Genomic DNA, 23,306 nt, shown 5'->3' with positions numbered 1-23,306 from the left:
AACTAGCTAACTGCATCAGAAGCACCTGTGGGCTTCTGGAAGGACATATTGTCCCCTATTTCTGTTGATAGATACGGTATTATGAGGACAGGAGTGCTGAAACCAGGTAAAGAATTCAGTTCAGTACACAAATATTTTGTTTTGTAACATGAAAGTAAGCTATTTTCTCAGTTCGTTAGCCACTATATGTATAAACCAATAGAAGAAAAGGAAAATGTGGTAAACGTTAAAACTATTTGCTACAAAGCAGTGTGTTTATGATTATGATAGTACATTAAAAAACATGGTACAGATACCTGTTTTACCTTATTATTGTGTTATATTTCATTCACTATTCTATTTTTAATCATTAAATATTAAATTTACAATTATTATTTAAACTATTATTTAATATTACCTTCCATTTTGCTAGATGGAAGCATAACAACTATACAGAGTGACAGTCATATGAGCAGCACTCATATTGCCATTGCATTATATAGGCCTACATAATAAAGCAAATAACATTTATTTGAAAGATGAAACAAATACACTAGGAACTAGGTAAAACATCTGACAAAATAAACGTTTTTGGTTGCAAATGATAAAACAATGATAACAAAACAAATCAGAACACCAGCTGATTAAAAGTCATTTAACAAAAATGAGGAGGGAAACGTTACTGACACGAAAAAAAGAGAAAAAGATACGATTGCAGATGACACCATTTATCTAATGCAAAGAAACTTCTTGTGTCCGAATTCTATGTTGGGTTATTCAAGCTAATTTCCTTCATTTAACAGTGCCACCCAGTGGCAGATTGTGTTTCAGTACTGTTAATAAAAATTGATCCGTTCATGCAAAACTGACAATACAGTAATTTACTCACCAAATAGTCCTAATAGTTTTCTTTCTTCTGTGGAACACCCAAAACAGAGGTTTAGTGTAATGCTCACACTGCTCTTCTCCATAAATCGAATAGGAATTGCATATATTTTTAAACGGATCTGCAAGGATACACTGTGCATGGTATAGTACGCATTATTTTCCTTACAGAAAATCAGCTCTCTCATAATAACACTGACACCTAGTGGCAAAACTTGTCCCAATCTTCACCTTTTTAGACAATATTAAGAATTTAAAATGAATAGTTCATCCTAAAATTAAAATTCCATATGATTTGCTTACCCTCAAGACACCTCATTTGACCGTTTCTTCTTCTGGAGAAATTTAGGAAGGTTCATGCTGCTCTTGTCCATACAATAAAAGCATTTAGTGACTGTCAAGATCCAGAAAGGACCAAAACACACCATAAAATCATAAAGCAGTCCATGTACACTGTATTTCAAGTCTTCTGAACCCATACAATATCTTTGGATGAGGTACATATGCACAAACATGTTGCCGTTTGCATTCTAAAAACATTTAGGCCCAAATTTAACACATATGTGACCCTGGATCACAAAACCAGTCATAAGGGTCATTTTTTCAAAACTGAGATTATACATGATATGAAAGCTGGATAAATAAGCTTTTCATTGATGAGTTTGTTAGGACAGGACAATATTTGGCAGAGATACAACTGTGCAAATGTGCAAAATCAGGAATCTGAGGCTGCCAAAAAAATCAAAATATTGAGAAAATTGCCTTTAAAGTTCTTCAAATAATGTTCTTAACATTGTATATGACTAATCAGAAATTAAGTTTTCATACATTTACAGTAGGAATTTTACAAAATATCCTAATGGAACTTGATCTTTACTTAATTTCCTAATGAATTTTGCCATAAAAGAAAAATCGAAAAATTTTGACCCATACAATGTATTTTTGGCTATTGCTACAAATAAACCTCAGCGACTTAAGACCAGGGTCACATATGTGTTTGAATTGCATGTACAATATCTATTCATTTGGATTACACAGTTATAAAATGATAAACTAAATGTGATGCATAACTGTCAGTTTCACATAAATCAAAGAGATAAGATTACCGTACACATACAATAAACTGAACGAGTTTTAAATACATAATAACCAGGTTTATATATTTATCAGCACATTTTTAACTGAATTAAGAGATTTATGCAGATTTATACATTTACATTTATTCTTAGCAATTTTAATAAATGCATTATGAAAGTATTATTTAAATAAAATGAAATGCAAATAGTTAATAATAAATTATGCCACAAATCTGTTTCTTATTCCGCTTCATTTATGTATGACTGACAATTATGTATCACATTAAGTTTGTTAGTTTATGTTTAAACTGTGTGATCCAAATGGATGGAAATTTAAACCCTATATATTTATTATATTTATATATATATATTTATTAAAAAATACAAATAAAAAAATTAAAAAATAAAATATACCATTTTCTTCTCAAATTACACACATACACACACACTTCAGTCCCATAAACAGCAGCACATTTGTTCTGAGCCCTTTAAGTTGATGTTTATTGTGAATCACGCATGTGCAGACACAGAGGATTTTCTCTTTTTCTGCGTCCTGCTCAAAAACAGACATCATGTGGACGGCTAGACACTAAAGATCACAGTGTCAACTTTTACAAACTGAACATCAGCTCACACACACACTGTCTCTTACTCTCTTCTACACACATACACACACATACATACACATGCTGTAGCATCATCTCAGCACATGCTGTCACATTCATCTGCCCCATGATCTCTAGTAATAGTCTGAATCTACAGGAAGCTTTGCTGTAAACCACAAGGCGGCAAACTAAATCATGTGACCCATGTAATAAAATTACAATTTGCTTCATTTCAGGAGAAATGCATATCCATTACTTACTCATTTTATCAGGGTAAACAATGCTATTCATTTTGCTGTTTAAAAATATTGGGGAGGAGAAAAAAACTTTTACAATAATAACTCTGGTAAATAATATACAGAAATGAGATACAGTCATGAATTAATTTTTTACAGATTTTGTATAAATAAAATACAATTCAAATGCTCAACTTTACTCGCGTCATACCCTCAGAAAACGAACACATCCAGTCACGCATCCCATCTCTGACTCACTCGTTCAGAAAAACAGGTCAGAGAAACCATATTTACAACAAAACTGATGAAACAAATAGAAGAAAATGAACAGACTAGCTCCTGAATGCTGAACATAATAATGAATGAACCTCAGAAAAGCTGTTAGGAACATATACAGGTCACATTTAAACCTGAAATCAGAAAGAAAGTAAATAAGAACCTATATTTTGCATATTATTTTCATTTAAAAAGAATTAACCATATTTTATCAGTGACACCTAAAAATAAATGAAATAAATTATTAGTATGTAAAAATAATGATATTGAATTGACCGATATACATGTGAAATTTTAATATATCATTGTTTTTACATTCTAATAATCTAGTAATATACAGTATATGTGTGTATGTATATATATATATATATATATATATATACACACACACACTGTGTGCAGAATTATTAGGCATGTTGATATTCTGGTCATATTTTTTTTCCAAACACTTCAAGTCACTTTTTTCCAAGTCACTTCAAGTGACTCTTGAAGGACAACCATCACATTCTCTTGTACCTCTGATTCAAGAATTAATCTTCCAAAATCTGGCAGTAAGTTTTGGGAGTTCATTTTAGTCCATCTCTGCAAGTCAGACTTTTCAGGATAGGAGACTAAACATGAATTCCCAAAATGTACTGCCAGATTTTGGAAGATAAATTCTTGAATCAGAGGTACAAGAGAATGTGATGCTTGTCCTTCAAGAGTCACTCTCAACTTATCTGTCTATACAGCCTATAAAAAAAAAAAAGAAGAAAAACTGTCTTCATGTATTTCACAACATGTCAGCTTGTTATTCTTATTAAGTCAAGGGCATTTTTTAGGATTTTTTACCAAGCAAAGTCTCTGAGAACCTGACACATTGTACTTCTGAAGACTCCAGGTAGGTTGCAGTTCTGGAAAATGGTGGCGCTGGAGACTAAACGGTTCCTGATGGTGTCACACACTTAATTCCTAATTCTTTTGCAGTTAACATGCATCTTTTCTTCTCCACCTGTTTTTTCTGACCATGCAGACTCAACAAGCATTTCACTGTCCAATGGTCCAGCCTTAATTTTGCAAATTCTTGTAATGCATTAGTATTGCATTCTTCTCATGGGCATTTAATAATTTGGACTTTTCAGTCTGGGTTAAATATCTTTTTTAATAATTATGCACACCTGAATATAAGGAATATATTTTCACTTCCAGCCTTCATGGACAATTATATATCACATATGAATGATTAAATACAAAATTAACAGTAGTTATTAAGACTGATGTGGTTTGGAATTGGTAAAATGTGTTTGGGAAAAAAATATGACCAGAATATCAACATGCCTAATAATTCTTCACACAGTGTATATTAGTACACAATCATAGTACTTTTTGATATTTCAATAAATATTATTTTTAAATGATTTCTGAAGGATTATGTGACACTAAAGACTGGAATAATGATGCAAAAAAATTAGCTTTTTATCACAGAAATCAATTACATTTTAAAACACAAAAATAGAAAAAAAGTAATTATTTAAACTGTAATAATATTTCACAATTTTACTGTTTTTTTCAGCATTTTTCATCAAATAAATGCAGCATAAAAGACTTATTACAAAATATTTAAAAATTGTACCAACTCAAACTTTTGAATGATAGTGTGTTTGTTTTATTATGTTTAATTTATGCTCATTTCTATAATGTAATCATTGTTTTTCAGTATTCTTCTATTGTACATTCTTTATAGTCCTAAAAATTGGGTTCTTTTCATCGTGCAAAATGTCATTTCCTATTCGTTTATGTTTGATTTTGCGGTAAAACATGACCTGGATATGTTCTCTTCAGCTTTCTTGAGATCACCTGCTCAAAGGACAGAGAAAAGCTCATCACAAACTCCCCGGGAAACCAGTAAAATGACATACGGCGTAATATCCAGGTATTGCAGAGCGAGCACAGTGATATGGTTATGACTTACACACTACTACGGTCAGTTATGAGACTTACGTCATCTATGGTGACTGCTAGTTTGTGTGTGAGCGTTTCCTGTAGAAGACGTCTCAGTTCGGTTCGCTTTCAGAAAGACTACAAGAAGAAAGGCATCCGAAGGTAAGCGAGAGAAGGAAAAATCTTAGGTTGAATCAGGCGTTGTCTACTCCACAGCTGCACACAGACGTGCTCGAATAGGAAATACTGCCACTTCGTACGGCTTTTCTCAAGTTATAAAAGCTCTGATCTAAATGCAGACAGTCATTTACAATAGTAATACATATACATATTCAGGGTTTCATATACGCAACCTATGAGGCGAACAAATGCATGTTTGCCGAAATGCATCAGTCCATGTCAAGCGCATTTAAAGCCGAATATTGTTCACGGGTGCAACTGCTGCTAAGATTAGTTATTTACAGTTTACTGCAGGCCACATATTATATATATATATATATATATATATTTATATTTAGATGTAAATCACAGTTTGAGCTTTACACACATACCAAGTCGTCCGACTGCAAGGCTGCTCAAATGCAGAAAAACATACAAAGCATTTGAAATGGAGGTTTTAGTAAGGATCCTTACGTTCGATGGCATCGTTTCAGCTACTGCATGCTTTTCTAAGTGGATGCACCCATTGCGCTCTAAAGGTTTGGGAAGGAAATGAGTTCTGCTTTTGTGAATAAAACAGACCAGACAAAAGCAGCTGTTGTCTCTCATCCGTTACGTCCTTCATCATTCAGAGATCAGTCTTATGAAAGTCTGGAAATAATGGCAGCTTTGGAGGGGATAGAGGCCGAACACAAAGTGATGCAAGCATTAGCCATGTCCTCTAGAGGGCGCCGTGGACCTTCAAAACAGAGCGTTCTCCTAAAAGCAAGTTCACTGCCTTGTCCAACTTTGTCCACAAGACGCCACTGGAAGTCACTCTAGGCTGTTGCAGTTTCTGTTAAAAGCAGATTGAGGACATGTGGATCAGCAGAAGATAGCATCAGACATTAAAACAGCAAAAAAAACAGTCGCAATTAGATAGATATACATGACATCACGTATCTGTATCTGCATGTCTCGATTGCTGGACCACAAAACCAGTCTTAAGTAGCACGGGTGTATTTGTAGTAGTGGCCAAAAATACATTGCGTGGATCAAAATGACTCATTTTTCTTTTTAGCAAAATTCATTAGGACATTAAGTAAAGATCATGTTCCATGAAGATATATATATATATATATATATATATATATATAACCTTTTTTTTATATATAACCTTTTTTTGATTAGTACTACGCAAAGAACTTTATTTGGACAACTTTAAAGGCGATTTTCTCAATATTTTGATTTACTGCACCGTCAGATTCTAGATATTCAAACAGTTTTATCTCGGCTAAATGTTGTCATATACTTAAAAAAAAAAAAAAAAACATACATCAGTGGAAAGCTTATTTATTCAGATGATGTATAAATCTCAATTTAAAAAATTGACCCTTATGACTGCTTTTGTGGTAAATAAAGAAAACAATATAAAGTTGAACAGCATTTACATAAAATTGCAAATGTCTTTACTGTCACTTGAATGCATAATTGCTAAATAAACATATTTTTTCTTTAAATATATATATTTTTTACTAGCCCCCAAACTTCCAAATTGTAGTGAATCTTTAAACAAGCTTATTTTTGTGAAATGTTTTGCTATCTTTCTTTTAAAAAAATGCCACCTGTTTTGATATTTCATTACACGATGCATTAAAGAAGTGTACTTCCAGAATGAACATTTCCTAATAGTTTACTCACCCCCATGTCATCCAAGATCCATTTAATTTATATGCTTTCCAACCACAAATGCTCGTCTTGCACTAGCTCGACCTCATGCATTATGCACGTGTGAGGTAGGCAGTAGTACCGACCCAGTGTTTACAAAGCAAACATGCATAGAAAGCTAAATTCCCTTTACAAAACTAGGTCAAGACAACGATGTTATTTTGAAGTTGTAGGAGAAAATGAGATGAAGTTTTTCACCCTACCCTACCTTTCTGAACTGAAGTACACAGATGAAGAACTAACCACACATGACCTTACCAACGTGATTACACAAAGTGTGAAGGCATGCATGCGCATCGCTGAGCTAGTACAAGATGAGCATTTGTGGTTAAAAAGCATATACATTTTTATTTTTTAGAAAATGACAGATCGTTTTGCTAGATAAGACCCTTTTTAATTGTCTGGGATCGATGAAGCTGCATTGAAACTGCAAGTTGGACCTTCAACTTGTTGACTCCCATTAAAGTCCACTATATGGAGAAAAATCCATGAATATTTTTCTCAAAAACCTTAATTTCTTTTCGACTGAATTGTAATTCAGGACTATCAGCACATAGTGTCTAAATATATTGTTGGTGTCACTGCAAGTTACAGTATGTAAAGCAACAGAAGTTTTCTTTGCAGAATAAACATGTAGGTTTACCATTGAGTGTTCTTGTATCTTCATCTGCTGGTGATTCTGCTTCTTCAGACACTTCTCCTGTTTACAGACATCAGATTATTAGAGAGGAACAGACAAATGAACAATCACCACACAAGGACACTGTAGCACTATTGAAAACACTCATTTGGAATATCATTTATAGGTAGGTAGGTAGATCAAACTCCTCTGATTATCCACCAGAGGGCAGTCATTACTAAAAATTACTCTTGAGCAACACCAACTGAGTTGACTGTAACAATCACACTATTCAAACAATACCGTTCTGTAATTTCTGATGTGCCTCTTCTTTCTTTGATTTGTCATGTGGACTTTCTTCCGGGGGTCCGTTTACCCCCCCTGGCTCCGGGTCGTCCTCTCCCACCCTGTCTTTGTTTGGTCCCGACAGCTCTGGGTCTTTTTTGTGCTCCTGGTTTTCCACCATTGCCTCCTGCTGTTCTTCCTGCTCTCGTTTGGCCTTTTCTTCCGTCTCTGATAGGAGACACAGCGAATTCAGTATTCACTTACTCCAAATTCATAAAATGTGCAAATGCTTCAAAAGTTTGAATGTACTCTACCAATTCAGTACTATTTTCCCCTGTTTCAAGTCATCAAACTATAAAATAACTCCCACACTTCAATTTGTGCATCTGATCTCTGAATATTTTCATACCAGAATTCACAAGGTGGATCCTGGGTGTTTTTTTTAAACACTAGTGAAGGAGTTTACATGCATCATGGAATCTTAGAATTTGTTTTCCTGTTCAATCCAACTCTATTCAAACTTTTTTGAAATTAAATTATGTATAGGCAAAGTTAGTATTTGTAAAAGAAGCCTTAATATCAAAAGTTGTTACTGTTCAAAAGTTTTTTTTTTTAATGTTGAAAGATGTCTCTTCCAGGGTTCGTACAGATACTGTAAAATGAAATTCCAGGACTTTCAAGGACTTTAAGCACTACTTTTTTGATTTCTTCAAATTCTTAAAAAGAAAGAAAGAAAGAAAGAAAAATATACTAAAAAAAAAGTATTTAATTTTGTATTTGTATTTGTGAATACTTTCTTTTTTCTTTGTTTTGTTTTTATAACTGCACTGCCTTGATGGTTTAATATTTTCTACTGTAAAAAACAAAAAAATCTGACAAAAAGATTCGCAAAATTCAGCATTTCAGATCAGGACTCAGACAGCAACACTCAAATCATTTGACTCAGATCAGAACTTCATGTTTCGCGAATCATTTGATTCAAGTCACGTATTGTGAATCATTTGTTTTGAATCATTCAATTCGTGAAATGATTCACCAACCCGTTTGGATCTAAATCAAATGATTCGCGATACCCAATTTTAAGTCCTGATCTGAATCAACTGGAGCACTTTCGAAAGAGTGAAAAGTTTTTTTTAAATCGTTACAAGTGATGTCGAAATTCGAAAATGAATGGCTCTGTAAATTTGATCTGGTTTTTGCTAGTGAATCACTTGAAATGAGTCACGAGTTTTAATCAATCAGAGCAGTTCCAGCGTAAGTGACTGAATTGATTCGGTTTGTCTGTTGCTCTTTTTGCATCTTCAGCCATGTTTACACGACACTGTCAGTACTACTACTGGACTGGCTCAATTGTTTTCTGACATTAACTGAAATAAGAGAAAAAAGTATGATGTTTTTTGAACTTTTTTGAATTTTTCGTGAAAAGATATGTGCTTATTTGCAAAATTAAACCCTTACTTCTTAGATACACTGTCTTTCAATAACTCAAGCACTTCTCCAGTACCTCTTCAGGAATACTAATATTTTCAAGAGGTTTCCATGCCTTAAATTTCAAAAAGTCAAATTCAAGTACTTAAAGCACTTCAAGCAATATTGTAAAAATTCTATTACAAATTAAAATAACTGTTTTCCATTTAAATATATTTTAAAATATAATTTATTTCTATGGTGCAAGGCTGAAATTTCAGCATCACTACTCCAGTCTTTCAAACATTTTGGAACATTATTATCATTGTTGAAAACAGTTGTGCTTATTAGTATTTTTGTGGAAACTACATTTGTTTTGATGTATAGAAAGTATAAAAGAACAGCATTTATTTGAAATAAATCTTTTGTAACATTATAAATGTCTACTGCGCCCACAGTAAAGGAACTCTGTTTGATAACCACGGGCAGAATAACAGCTAATGCCAGGAGTTGCGTACTTGAAAACAAAGCCCACTAGACAGTGACCATGTGCTGATTCTGAACGTGTCTCTCACTGACAAAGGAGATATACTGTAATATACTTTAAAGGCTTGCACACTCAACTGTGCGAAATTGAACTTTGTGCTCTTGTATCCTACCTCTCTCATTCGGCACAAATCCAAATATTCCATAATATTTCCATAATTGCGATGCATCCAAATGCTAAACTATTATTTATTAAGTAAATTACAGACTTTGTACCTCTGATGTTTGGTTCACTGTTCTATTTTGATAAAGTACCAACTGCGCTGTCAAGTTAGCAATGCTAGAAGCTTGGAACTGATATGTTATGTGTTTGTGTGCGCTGGCGCGAATACTTCTCACACCATCAAAATCAACTTAAACAAAAAACAAATAAAATGTCGCTTTCTGCCATTTGAGTTTCCTTTTTGTCACAAAACTGTATATGTACTGCAGATTTGTTTAGCCTATATATGACATTAATTTTATATAATATTTAGTATTTTCACATGTAGGTGGAAAAATTCTAAGTTGTACTACTGTCTGTTTAAAATAAATGAAAAGAAACCTAGCATAGTAAATTTGTTTTTTTTTTTCTGTTGTACCGAAATCATATCGAACCGTGACCCATGACCGTGACACCCCTAATATATAACATACGCATTCTTGCAGGTAATATCTTTTCACACCTTTTGCTGCCTGCGTCTTCCACCGCTCTCTGTTCAGTGTAACCTCCTCGTTCCAGATGGCCTTGAAGTTTTTCAGGTCTACAGTGAGCAGTGAGCAGTTTTGAGACCCACTGCCATCAGAACCAGAGCTGTTCACACTGCTCCGCTTCGTATCTCCCGCAGTAATGCTGTATGAGATGACGGGGACAGAAGAACTGTTAACTCATCACAAATCACATTACAAATGCATCGGCAACAATCAGATCACATCCACTAAGCTTCCGTAACATCTCCACATCCACCTAAATTTCATTTAATACTCCATCTATCCACACGCTTCTGTTGTTTTCCTGCTCTGTTGATCATTAATATGCCGCAGCTGCTTTGTGTCCTTTCTGTGAACCTTTCATTCGTTTTAGTTTACTGTATATTCTAAATGGCAAGGATATAATTCAGTCCTTTATATGCAGAAGATGACGCACTAATGCTCAGTCAGTAACAGCAATTCAACTCCTACTTAAAAATCCAAAGAAACTTGCAAACAAACAGTGTTAAGGTGAAATCTCGCTGACTTTTGTCTGCACTTATGGATCACTTTTTACTGAGTTACAAGGGTTAGAAGAAGCAGCGCATTTAGTCACATTTGCTCTTTTTTTCCCTAAATGATGAAAATGAGCTATCTGAGCAGGACTCAATTGGATTTGCAGTCATGACTGCAACAGCATCAGTGAATTTGGTTTCGATAAAAAGACAAGCTTTGCCACGGGGCACTATTACGGTGACCTGAGCACTAATTTGTCTGTCTCATGTCCATTCATTATCTCTATTCCTGTACCAAAGAAGCAAAGACGCAAGTCAGACTTCCAGACCTGCGGAAACCAGCCAGGCCTGAACTTGTGGCCTCTTCGATAAGCGGTGTGACGATCTTCTCGGTCATGTCCGTCAGAACCGTAAACGTAGGAACTACGATGAAGTCAATGAAACCTGCATGAAATAATAAAAATATATGCATTTCAATTATTGCAAGTTTAAAGGGGTCTTATGGTACAATTTCATGTTTTCCTTTGTCTTTGGAGTGTTACAAGCTTTTAGTGCATATATAAGATCCCTAAAGACACAATAAGTCTTTTTACAAGTCTTTATAAAAGTTAAGACTAGTCTGATTCAAAACACGCCCCCGCAAATCTACATCACTGCATAACACTGCCCAAATGTATACACAAAGAAAGAAGGCATAGCTTTTATTCTCGCTGTAGCATTGTTGCGGAGAGTCCATGTTGTGGAGACGCTGTGTTCCACTGCGAAAGCAAAACTACTTTGTCTGGGCTTCCAAAAGAGGACACGGCTAGAAATCAGTAGTTAAACACTGTTCCAGAACAGTACAACCCAAATATTTGAGTGTGTGCAGTGCATTTTACAGAGGACCGTTTCTTGAACCTGGGAGAGTTTGCTGTCCTTCCAACTTTGCAAGGGACTCTGGGCTTTACGCTTACTTTCTTTTTAGGAGTACTTGTGCTGTCATTTCTAATTATAAGAACAAGTTACCAATCAAATGAGTATTAACAAAATTAATTTGTACTACAGAGGTGGCACAGCAGAACACAAAAATGGCTTGTAGGTGTATTTTCATGTTTAATGAGGCTCAGAGGTGGGATGCGTGCAATCAAATTCATAAATTCATGTTGAGATTAATGTTTTAAATATAACATTTTGAATATAGAACTGAAAAGATACGTTAAAAATGAAACTGACACTCCCAGTAGGTGGCAGCAAGTCACTGATTTAATTACTGAATCATTCATTCAATTTGTTTTAATGGCTGATTCATCTAGACATAAAGCAAGTCACTGTCTTCATTAATGGGAAATTGAATCACTGACTCACTAGATTCGTTTAAAAACGCATGTTCATTCATAAACGAAACACCGCTGTGTTTGAATAGAGATGCGCAGCGGCTCAGTTGTGACTAGTTTCAAACTATTTTTGTCGACAAAATCAGGCAGTAGTGTTATAGTCAGACAATGTAAGTTACTTAATATTAACTTCTTGTTTATTTAACTGGTATTAAATCAATATCTCATTTACAAACTTCCTTAAAAATCATTAAAAGCTGTCACTCATCTTAGTTCATCGCGATCTCACAAAGTTCAATTATAATCAACAAAGTTCTCTACAGTGTAAAATGAATCTCTTATTTACACTCTCTCTACACTTTGTTTATGAATGGATTAGTCAGATATGTCTGTGAAACATTACTCAATGTTGCAAAAACAATGTTGCAAGAAGCTCCCCTCAGCGCAAACACCAATTTGCTGATCGGGTCAGTCGCACTGGTGCTCCTAAATATTTACGCATTATGGTTGCACTGTAGAGCCCTGTGACTCACAGCCTGTACGTATGTTAATTAAAGAATTTGCTACTGACTACTCAAAACGCGAGAATAAAGTACGGTATGTGGAAAATAATGTTTTTTTTTTGTTTGTTTGTTTTTTTACCTTTAAACCATGTAAACACATTGCAATACACCAAATACACAAAATAAAATTCTTTTTAGCAATGTCATATGACCCCTTTAAAGCTGAAATGTGTCATTTTTTCTTAATAGAATAGTTCAACCAAAATTAAAATCTGCTAAAAATGTACTCACAATACCCTCAGGCTATCCATGATGTAGACGAGTTTTCTTCACCAGAACAGATTTGGAGAAATGTAGCATTACATAACTTGCTTACCAATTGATCATCTGCAGTGAATGGGTGCCGTCAGTTTGAGAGTCCAAACAGCTGATAAAAACATCTTAATAATCCACAAGTAATCCACACCACTCCAGTCCATCAATTAATGTCTTTTGAAGCAAAAAAACTGCATGTAAGAAACAAATCCATCAATAAGACGTTTTTAACTTCAAACTGTTGCTTCAGGCAAAATTTCAGGCTCCTCTGTCCATAATATTGCTTTCTCCAATGAATCGTCTGAATCAAGAGAGAAATATGCACAGATCAAGCACTGTTTACAAGCTATAAACAGCCCAAAACAGCTCTGAACTAAACTGTGGGTGGATGTGTGATGTAATGCTACATTTCACCAAATCTGTTCCCATGAAGAAAGAACTCATCTTCACTTTAGATGGCCTGGGGTGAGTAAATTTTCTGCAAATGTTAATTCTGGGGTGAACTATTCCTTTAATATAAGTATTAAAACTGAGCACAATTATTATGCAATTCCTATATTGCAATTTAATTGCAAGCATTTGTGTCTCCGTACTCTAATTGTGTTAGTCTCACTCACCAATCTGGGACTGAGCCACCATTGTGGATTTACGGTCGCACAGAGGTGAGAAAGGTAGACCAAGTTCTGCCTCCTTGTCGCCCTGCAAACACAAATACATAATTCAACTGCATTATTATAATAATCCATTACAGAGTACATAGTAAACATAAAGCACAGTTATTAACATAGGTTAAACGCCACAATGTTTATGAAATAACTCGACTAATGGACAGTTGCTGCACTGGATCTTGTTCATAAAGATTCGTTTCATATTTGAAATATTCACAAACATTTCTTGAAGGCAGACTAAAATAAACTGTCACGCTTTTATGTTGAGCCTGTCACGATTGATCTGCCTCCTGGAGTGTTCAGCTGCTGGAACAATACTAGACACACACAGGAATAGCTCCAGTCCTCTAATCTGTCAATCAATCAAAGCATATTTACGTAGCCCACTCTATGGAGAATAGAGCTGCAAATGTGCTTTATAACAGTCACTTTAGTAGCAGATAAACAGACACATGACGGGTAAGAACAGGAGGTAATACAGAGAAAGCAATTCCCTTTTATTGTTCACTACACAAAGGAGCAGAAACAGGAGGAGTCCATTAGTGAATGGGCCTGTGCTGACAATCGATAACATTCAACCAAAAAAAAAATCAATATGTACATACATATATATATATATATATGGATCCTCTGCAGTGAATGGATGCCGTCAGAATGAGAGTCCAAACATCTGAAAAAAACATCATAATAATCCACAAGTAATCTACACCACTCCAGTCCATCAATTATGCACTCAGAAGCAAAAAGCTTTGTGTTTGTAAGAAACAAATACATCAAGAATTTTTTTCTTTTGCATTTAACAGTCACTTTTTGCTTTATTCCATAGTCTATCATAACACTTTCTCCAGTGAAAAAGTTCTTCCTATGTTGTCTTCTTACATCAAAATCCACCGACATATTTGTTTTAGAACTGTTTTAGCTTGGAAACAGTGCTTGATCTGTGCATATTACTTTCCTGATTTAGACAAGAATTATGGATAGAAGACTTGTATTTAAGCTGAAGCAACAGTTTGAAGTTAAAAATGTCTTAATGATGGGTTTGTTTTTTTGAGCTCCATAAACATGGAGCTTTTCACTTCACAAGATGATGGACTGGAGTGGTGTGGATTACTTGTGAATTATTGTGATGTTTTTATCAGCTGTTTGGAGTCTCATTCTGATGGCACCCATTCACTCCAGAGGATCCATTGGTGAGCAAGTGATGCAAAATTTCTCCAAACCTGTTCCAATGAAAAAAAGCACATCTACATCTTGGATGGCCTGAGTGTAAGTACATTTTTATCCAATTTCCTTTAAGTTGGTGTGTGAAACAGGCTTAAAGGGGTCATTGGATGCCCATTTTCCACAAGTTAATATGATTCTTTAGGGTCTTAATGAAGAGTCTATAATATACTTTAGTTAAAAATTCTCAATGTGTAAAACAACACCCTTTTTACCTTGTCAAAATCAGCTCTGCAAAAATCATGCCATTCGGAGGGATTGTTCCTTTAGATCCAAATGAGCTCTGCTCGCCCCACCCCACTCTACTCTCTGTGGAGTGACGTGCTGCTCTGAGAGATTGTTTACTTTAGCCGCATTTAACATGTTTAGCCGCAAAACTTGCTAACTAGCACATTATTAGGAAAGGTGATTGCAGAGATTCATAAAAAAAAAACCCTTATACTCACTTCTGCTGTAAGTGAAGCTGGATCACAAATGATTTGCGCGAACATAGGCGCATTTATGTAGATCGGGAGGCACATTCCCTTCACAAACCAATGTAATCCACTGCATCTTCAGTGGCTCAGATGTCGGGAGTAAACGACAACCACTATGTTCATTCTTACATCCAGCAACACAACACCTCAATCTGAGATATTCTTGTCTAACTTACATCCCTGCTCCGGCATCGAAACAATGGAGGTCGGACTGTTACAGCTGATCTATGGTAAGACGCTCATGTCAATCAACTGTCATTGGAGCGGCCTCTGTGGGTGTGACAGCACACCGACAGGCATCTGAGAACGGCTCGATTTGAAAAAGGGGATATTTTTACAGATTAATTAAAAACCACTGCATGGATTTTTAGCATTATAGGGTAGATTTGTACATACACTGTCAACACACATTAATGTTCAAACAACATATAAAAGTGAAGTTTGCATCCGATGACCCCTTTAAAAGCAGCATCTCTTGTTTTTCTGTCAGTGCAGACTTGGTGAGCAGAAAAGACATTTAAAAAAAACATTAAACATCGTACTGATCAAAAACATTTGAATGCTAGCGTATGTGAAATTAGTAATATTACGGAATACATATATATGACATTGCTGTGATGTTTAAAAGAAAAGCAAAGTGCTGTTCACCCTGATAAGTCACAAAATCATGCCAAAGTTTAATTTCGGCACCTGCATTCGATAGGGCCGTGAAAGCCAGTTACTTTCAGAGGTTTATGTTCAGGTGTAAACAAGCTCAAATGACACGCTTCTCCATGCGCTCTCGTTTCTGCGGCCCGTGATAATCCTCGCACAGGCTTACGTATGATTGGATGAAAGGGCAATCAGAAGAGAACAGGAAGAGAACCGAGAGAGGATTAAAATACATAGAAGGAGATGAGATTTTTCTTGCTGTGCTTTGCTCTTCTCACACATACATACGCAAAATGCTACAAACGCAAACGCTCGTCGAATGTGTCTAAAGAACAAACACGCGTCAAACCTGTCGGAAAAACTCCTCCAGCAGTGACGTAGTCCAGCGGTGGTGTAGATCCCAGTTCTTGGCTGGATGACTGATGTCAGCCGTGTGTAACAGCAAAGACAGAGCCTTGGGTTTGTCAATTCTAGGTGAGGAAAACACACCAATACTCTGGATGAATGTGTGTTCAAAAAAAAAAAAAAAAAGCGCAGTTTTATATTTCTTTTAAGGGGATTGAACTGTTTATTGCTAAAATTTAAGACATAAATACAACTCAAAAATCTGATTTATTAGATCTAGATTAATCTCTCATTAAACAAAAATTAAACTTTCAAAAAACTAATAAAATTAAATAAAATTAAAGTTTTGATCAGTATTTAATCATTATTTATTTGATCTAGATTTATATCACATTAAACATCAAAATGAAACATACAAATGCATACTATTTTCAGAAAAACAAAACTTAATAAAACACAGCTTTTTACAGTCAGTAGCTAATGATATATTTCCAAGAAACATATTTCCAAGAAATTAAATAATTTTTTTTTTTTTTGCTACTGATTTTTTTTCCTGCTACTGCTAGGTTTGCACTCAAAATATATTTATTTATTTGTTTATTTATATTTATTTATTCCATTAATATTCATTTCCATAAGTATTTATTTCCAGTAAAGATATTTTGAAAATATTTAAAAAAAAAAAAAAATTAATATATCTTTATTTTATTTTAAAAATGTATTTAAGACTTTTGTGAATTTCATATGTTCCTTCTGGGAAAATCACCACAGTGATCTCTTTCGATTTCAGAAGATACCTTAAAAACACATCTAATTGTGCCCAGATTTACCAAAATAAGAAAAGTCAATCTCAATAAGTACTTCTCAATAAGAATTTTTAATCAAATTCATTCAGTTAAGCATTCATTTTGTTTTAAAGTGTGTTTCATTTGTCTCTATTTTTTTCTCTCCTAAGGAACAGTAGAAGCAGCATCTTGAGAAACATCAATTTCCATCAAGTCTCTTCAGCTATGAAAGAGCAAACTCCAAGCAATAACATCTGGCTCTGGGGAGACACAGACGAGGCAGAAGGCGACAGACAACAGTGAAGCATGTCTGATGTTTGCTGTAAAGGTTTCTCACCCCTCGGGCTGCTGGAGGAAATTCTTCATGGCTTTGACCTGCTGGAAGTGGCAGGACATGTCAGTGGCCAAAACCATCTCGACCACGAGCGCCCTGAGCTCTCTGAAAACACAAACACACCAAACAACTGCATTGAATCTCCTCACCGGAGGAAATAATTGTGTTCCGCTTCAAAGTCTGAGGATAATAGTTTTCCGTATTGCAGTAAAACTTCATTAGACTTCCTTTCTCTATTGTGTTTAGTTGAGAACAGCACAGCAAGAAGTGGGGTAAAAACACTTCTTTCAGCATTTTTTGCTAGGTGTTTCTTCAACTATCAGCACTTTGCCCCTCAAAAATATAACTCTTTAAAAAACCTTACACCTGGACTACTTCATTTTTGTAATTGTCCTAAACCGACGACTCCTTTCTAAGACTAGACTGGAAATGCATAATAAAAAAATTATAATGTGATATTTCTTGATTTTTAGACGTTTTAGCTTTACACATCATGTTATATATACATGCTACAATTTATAGTTGAGGTCAAAAGTGTACATACACCTTGCAGAATCTGCAAAATGTTAATTTTTTACCAAAATAAGAAGGATCATACAAAATGCATGTTATTTTTTTTATTTAATACTGACCTGAATAAGATATTTCACATAAAAGACGCTGACATATAGTCTACAAGAGAAAATAATAGTTGAATTTATAAAAGTTCAAAAGTTTACATACACTTAATTCTTCATACTGTGTTGTTACCTGAATGATCCACAGCTGTGTTTTTTTTGTTTAGTGATAGTTGTTCATGAGTCCCTTGTTTGTCCTGAACAGTTAAACTCCCTGCTGTTCTTCAGCAAAATTCTTCAGGTCGTACAAATTGTTTGTTTTTTCAGCATTTTTGTGTATTTGAACTCTTTCCAATAATGACCGTATGATTTTGAGATCCATCTTTTCACACTGAGGACAACTGAGAAACTCATATGCAACTATTACAGAAGGTTTAAACACTCACTGATGCTCCAGAAGGAAAAACAATGCATTAAGAGCCGGGGGTGAAAACTTTTGAACAGAATGAAGATGTGTACATTTTTTTCTTATTTTGCCTAAATATCATATTTTTCATTTAGTCCTGCCCTTCAGAAGCTACAGAAGATACTTACATGTTTCTCAAAAGACAAAATTAGTTAAATTTACTCTGATCTTCAAATTCCATAGGGTTTCACTCCCCGGCTTTTAAGGCATGGTTTTTCCTTCTGAAGCATCAGTGAGCGTTTGAACCTTCTGTAATAGTTGCATATAAGTGTGATAAGATGGATCTCAAAATCATACAGTCATTTTGGAAAGAATTCGAATACACCAAAATGCTGCAAAACCAAAGAATGTGTGGGACCTGAAGGGTTTTTCTGAAGAACAGCAGGCAGTTTAACTGTTCAGGACAAACAAGGGACTCATGAACAACTATCACTAAACAAAAAACACATCTGTGGATCATTCAGGTAAAAACACAGTATTAAGAATCAAGTGTATGTAAACTTTTGAAAGGGGTAATTTTTATAAATTCAACTATTATTTTCTCTTGTGGACTATATGTAAACATCTTTTATGTGAAATATCTTATTCAGGTCAGTACTAAGTAAAAAATAACATGCATTTTGTATGATCCTGTGTGTGCACTTTTTACCTCAACTGAATACAAGTCTGGTTTTGGGACAAGAAAAGTCAATATAATCTATATCAATCTATTAGTTTCAATAAAAATTAACCCTGATACACAAAAGTACTTGCAGGAAACAAGTTACTAAGACATTTCACAATATTGCAATTGCAGAGAACTACTGCCAGTTAGCATTTTCCCTGTTCTCTGGAAACAAAAGAATTGAGACAATGGAGAAAATGATTAGATAATGGATGTGAATCCTGCTGTACCTCCAGTCATCTTTGGAGAGGTTGTACAGGATGTTCATCTCGTCGTCGTCCTGAAGCAGTCTATACGCCGCGCTGACGTGATGACTCTCCAGCACAGAGCGGTCGTTGTACAGGATGGCTGTGTCCGACCTGCAGGAAACAAAGTAAACTCAATACATTGTTTTTCCTAGAGAACTACCTTTAGTTTATAGGTTGCATTTCAGTAGTATTGCATTACAAAAAAAGGAAAAGAGTGGAGGAAGCAAACAACTTTATAAAATATGTATCACTATTTCCACAAAAATATGAAGCAGCACAACTGTTTTCAACATTCATAATAATGTTTCTTGAGCAGCAAATCAGCACATTAGAATAATTTCTAAAGGATCATGTGACACTGAAGACTAGAGTATTGTTGCTAAAAAAAAAAAAAAAAAAAAAATCAGCTTTGCATCACAGGAATAAATTACATTTTAAAATATATTAAAACAGAAAACAGCTATTATAAATCATCATAATGTTTCACAATATTACTGCTTTTACTGCATTTTTGACCAAATAAAAACAGCCTTAGGAAGCATACGAGACTTTAAAAACATGAAAAAAATATTACGGACCTCAAACTTTTGAACTGGTTTATAGAAATAGACCCACAAAACCAATGCTTTACTGTCATTTCCCGATTCTTCTCATTTGTCCAAGGTCAGGTTTTGGTCAGAAATGCCATCTAGTTTCATTAAGCCGGTTGAGGTGTTGTGGCTGCAGGCTGTGTGTTTGTCAGTGTAGGAGTCTGATGGATGACTCACCCAGCGGCTCTCATGCGTTACCTGGTCTGGATGTGGAAGTTGTTTGTGGTCCCGGTGTGCTCGTAGTCGTGGATAGCAGCAGCGAAAAGCATCGCAAAAATCTCCAACTCCGTCAGCCAGTGCTGGAGAGGTAAATCAACATGACACATGAGAGATCTTTAACATGACGTTTATTTCCCCATAACAGCAAACAAGTTAAACTGATTGTTTTTGTTGCAATCTTCACTTTCTAAGCTGTTTCTTTTAGACAAAAACACCCAAGTTATCTTTTGTTTCCTTGATAGTTTCAGAAAAGATCTCAATTTCTGTGTTCAGATTTGCCAAGATACTAAAATGTAAAATCAAAAGTTAAAGATCTCAAAATGAACACAGATATTTCTACCACAATCAGATCTATACACTTATTTTATGACAACTCATTTGACTCATTTCTGTCTATTTTTATTTCTTTTGAAGAATTTTAGAAGAAATATCTGACAAAGTTGATATTTACTCTTAATAACTGACATAATGACAATGTGTTTAAACAGAGAATAGTTTATTATTTCTGCTGAAATTACAATCCCTGCGTCCCAATGTGCATACTATCCACCGTATCTGCCCTAAATAGTACTGAAAATTACCACTATTACATACAATTTAGGATGGATAGTATGCACATTGGGACGCAGGCAATCTTCTTGGCAAAAAAGACCCCAATAATCTAAGAAAAGATCTCAATAACGTCTCAAACTGTGCTCAGAAGGGCCATAGGACAATATTTAAAGCATGACTGAGAACACAATAAAGTCTGTAATTTGAAGAAATAAAATAAATAAATAATAATAATAATAATAATAATAAAATAAATAAAATATGTGGTTTCAAACTAAAATTCATATTTATACACCTACTTTATGACAGATTTTTCTTTGTCTATTTTAATTTCTTCCAAAGAATTTAAGACAACATTTAAATAAAACATGAAGAACTCAATCAAGTCTATACAAAACAAAACAAAACAAAACAAATAAAATAAAATAAAACAAGTGGTCTCAAACTGTTTACTTACTTTATGACAACTTTTGACTCATCTTTGTCTATTTTTATTTCTACCAAAGAATAAAGACAATATTTAAATAAAACATAACTGAAAACTCAAAGTCTACTATGGAGCTAAGCAATGCAATAAAAAAATCTGCTAAATAATTTAAGACAACATTTAAATAAAACATGACTGAGAACTCAATTAAGTCTGTACTTTGGATAAATAAAATTAAATAGAATAAAATAAAATAATGTGGATTCAAACTAAAATTCATGTTGATACACTTACTTTATGACAACTATTGACTTATCATTCTCTATTTTTATTTCTACAGTAGAATAAAGACTATTTAAATAAAACATGACTGATCGCAATGCAATGCAATAAAAAAAATTCTGGAAAAAAAAACGGCACAAAAATAATGAACATATGTTGACGGACAAGCTCTGAAGGACGCCAGGCTTTCAGCCTCTCGCTGCATTCCCGCAGGACTTCATCTTAATATTTAATCACCTATTAGCGACTCAAGTTCATTTCACTTTGGAGTAAAATGACATCATCTCACCTCATTTGTCTTGAGTCACGCGTACAGAACCAACACTGAAGTGCATTGTAATGAGCCTCTCTGTGAGCAAGTATTAATTGTGTTGTAAAGACTAGTCAGACGAAAGATAAAGAGATCTGGGTCAATGACATGTTAAGACCCTCATGAGTAAACAGCGTGACGATTCTCTCTGCTTCCCTTCAGGAACCACTGCTTTATGATTGGCCTGATGATTGTTCATTAAAAGCTTAAGGTGTGTGTGTGTGTGTGTGTGTGTGTGTGTTTGTCAGCAGAATAATGATTACGCCGCTGGGTTTCCGTGCAGCTACTCTTGAGTTTGCGCCCACAGGCTTCGACATGTTGTCACAGTAACATTATCAAGATGATTAACACCGTATCTGCATTGAGAGCGAGTGGAACAACGCAACATTAGATCATTATAATCAACAAGCCGGGCTATGCAGCAAGAGCACGGCGTGAAGCATTCATAATGAAAGGTAGAGATTGAGTGTTGTTGTATTGCGCCGCTGTAAACATGAGATAAGAGTTTGCACAACCCTGGTAACTGAAACTAGGACTATTAAAATAGTTTTGGTAATTGAAATAAAGTTAAAATAAAAATATATATATATTAATATATATATATATATAAAAAGTATATAAAAATAAAATAAAATAAAATGTGGTTTCAAACACAAATGTCATCTCTACACCCTTACCTTATGACAACTTCTGACTTATCTTTGTCTATATTTATTTCTTTAAAAAAATTATAACAATATTTAAATAGAATATGACTGAGAATTCAGTCTGTACTTTGGTAAAAATCAAATAAAATCAAATAAATGTTTCAAACTAAAATTCATCTCTGTACACTTACTTTATGACAACATCTGGCTTATCTTTGTCTATTTTTATTTCTCCCAAAGAATGTAAGACAATATTTACATATTTACATAAAACATGACTGAGAACTCAAAGTCTGTACTCTGGGGAAATAAAATAAAATGAAATAAAATGAAATAAAATGAAATAAAATGAAATAAAATGAAATAAAATGAAATAAAATAAAATAAAATAAAATAAAATAAAATAAAATAAAATAAAATAAAATAAAATAAAATAAAATGTTTCAAACTAAAATTTCTCTCTATACACATACTTTATGACAACTATTGACTTATTTTTGTCTATTTTTATTTCTCCCAAAGAATTTAAGACAATATTTAATAAAAAATGACTGAGAACTCAATAAAGAAAAATAAAATAAAATAGGTTGAAGTATTAAAATTACTAAACCTACAGCTGAAATAAATTCTATTATTAACTATATTAAAAACTACAAAAAATGATAATAATTTATATAATAAACAATATATTGAAATGAATAAATGTGTACATTTAATTTGAAATCTTAGACACACACACTCAAATTGTATTATTATATTTTATATATTATGTTTTTATATAATATTTTATTATATTTTATAATCAATTTTATGAATATATTTTATATTATATTATATTTTATTTTCTTT

General features: G+C 34.0%; 1 protein-coding gene across 4 annotated transcripts in view; it reads right to left on the bottom strand.

Annotated features, from left to right (window-relative positions):
* Positions 1-2,413: 2,413 nt before the first annotated feature.
* Positions 2,414-23,306, bottom strand: part of pde1cb (phosphodiesterase 1C, calmodulin-dependent b) — a 95,378-nt gene continuing 74,485 nt past the window's right edge. For all 4 annotated transcript variants that reach the window (XM_051136238.1, XM_051136244.1, XM_051136253.1 and 1 more), the window contains 10 exons: positions 20,219-20,319; positions 19,413-19,541; positions 17,499-17,600; positions 16,381-16,501; positions 13,633-13,714; positions 11,214-11,328; positions 10,366-10,532; positions 7,766-7,975; positions 7,487-7,543; positions 2,414-5,971 (listed from right to left, as the gene is read on the bottom strand). In XM_051136238.1, coding sequence (XP_050992195.1) covers positions 5,955-5,971; positions 7,487-7,543; positions 7,766-7,975; positions 10,366-10,532; positions 11,214-11,328; positions 13,633-13,714; positions 16,381-16,501; positions 17,499-17,600; positions 19,413-19,541; positions 20,219-20,319 — 1,101 coding nt within the window. In that variant the 3' untranslated portion in view covers positions 2,414-5,954. The remainder of the gene's footprint in view (positions 5,972-7,486; positions 7,544-7,765; positions 7,976-10,365; positions 10,533-11,213; positions 11,329-13,632; positions 13,715-16,380; positions 16,502-17,498; positions 17,601-19,412; positions 19,542-20,218; positions 20,320-23,306) is intronic.

Source organism: Labeo rohita, chromosome 2 (genome assembly GCF_022985175.1).
Source record: "Labeo rohita strain BAU-BD-2019 chromosome 2, IGBB_LRoh.1.0, whole genome shotgun sequence".
Lineage (NCBI taxonomy): Eukaryota > Metazoa > Chordata > Actinopteri > Cypriniformes > Cyprinidae > Labeo > Labeo rohita.
The sequence above is the reverse complement of the archived record's forward strand: the minus strand, read 5'-3'. Positions and strand labels throughout refer to the sequence as shown.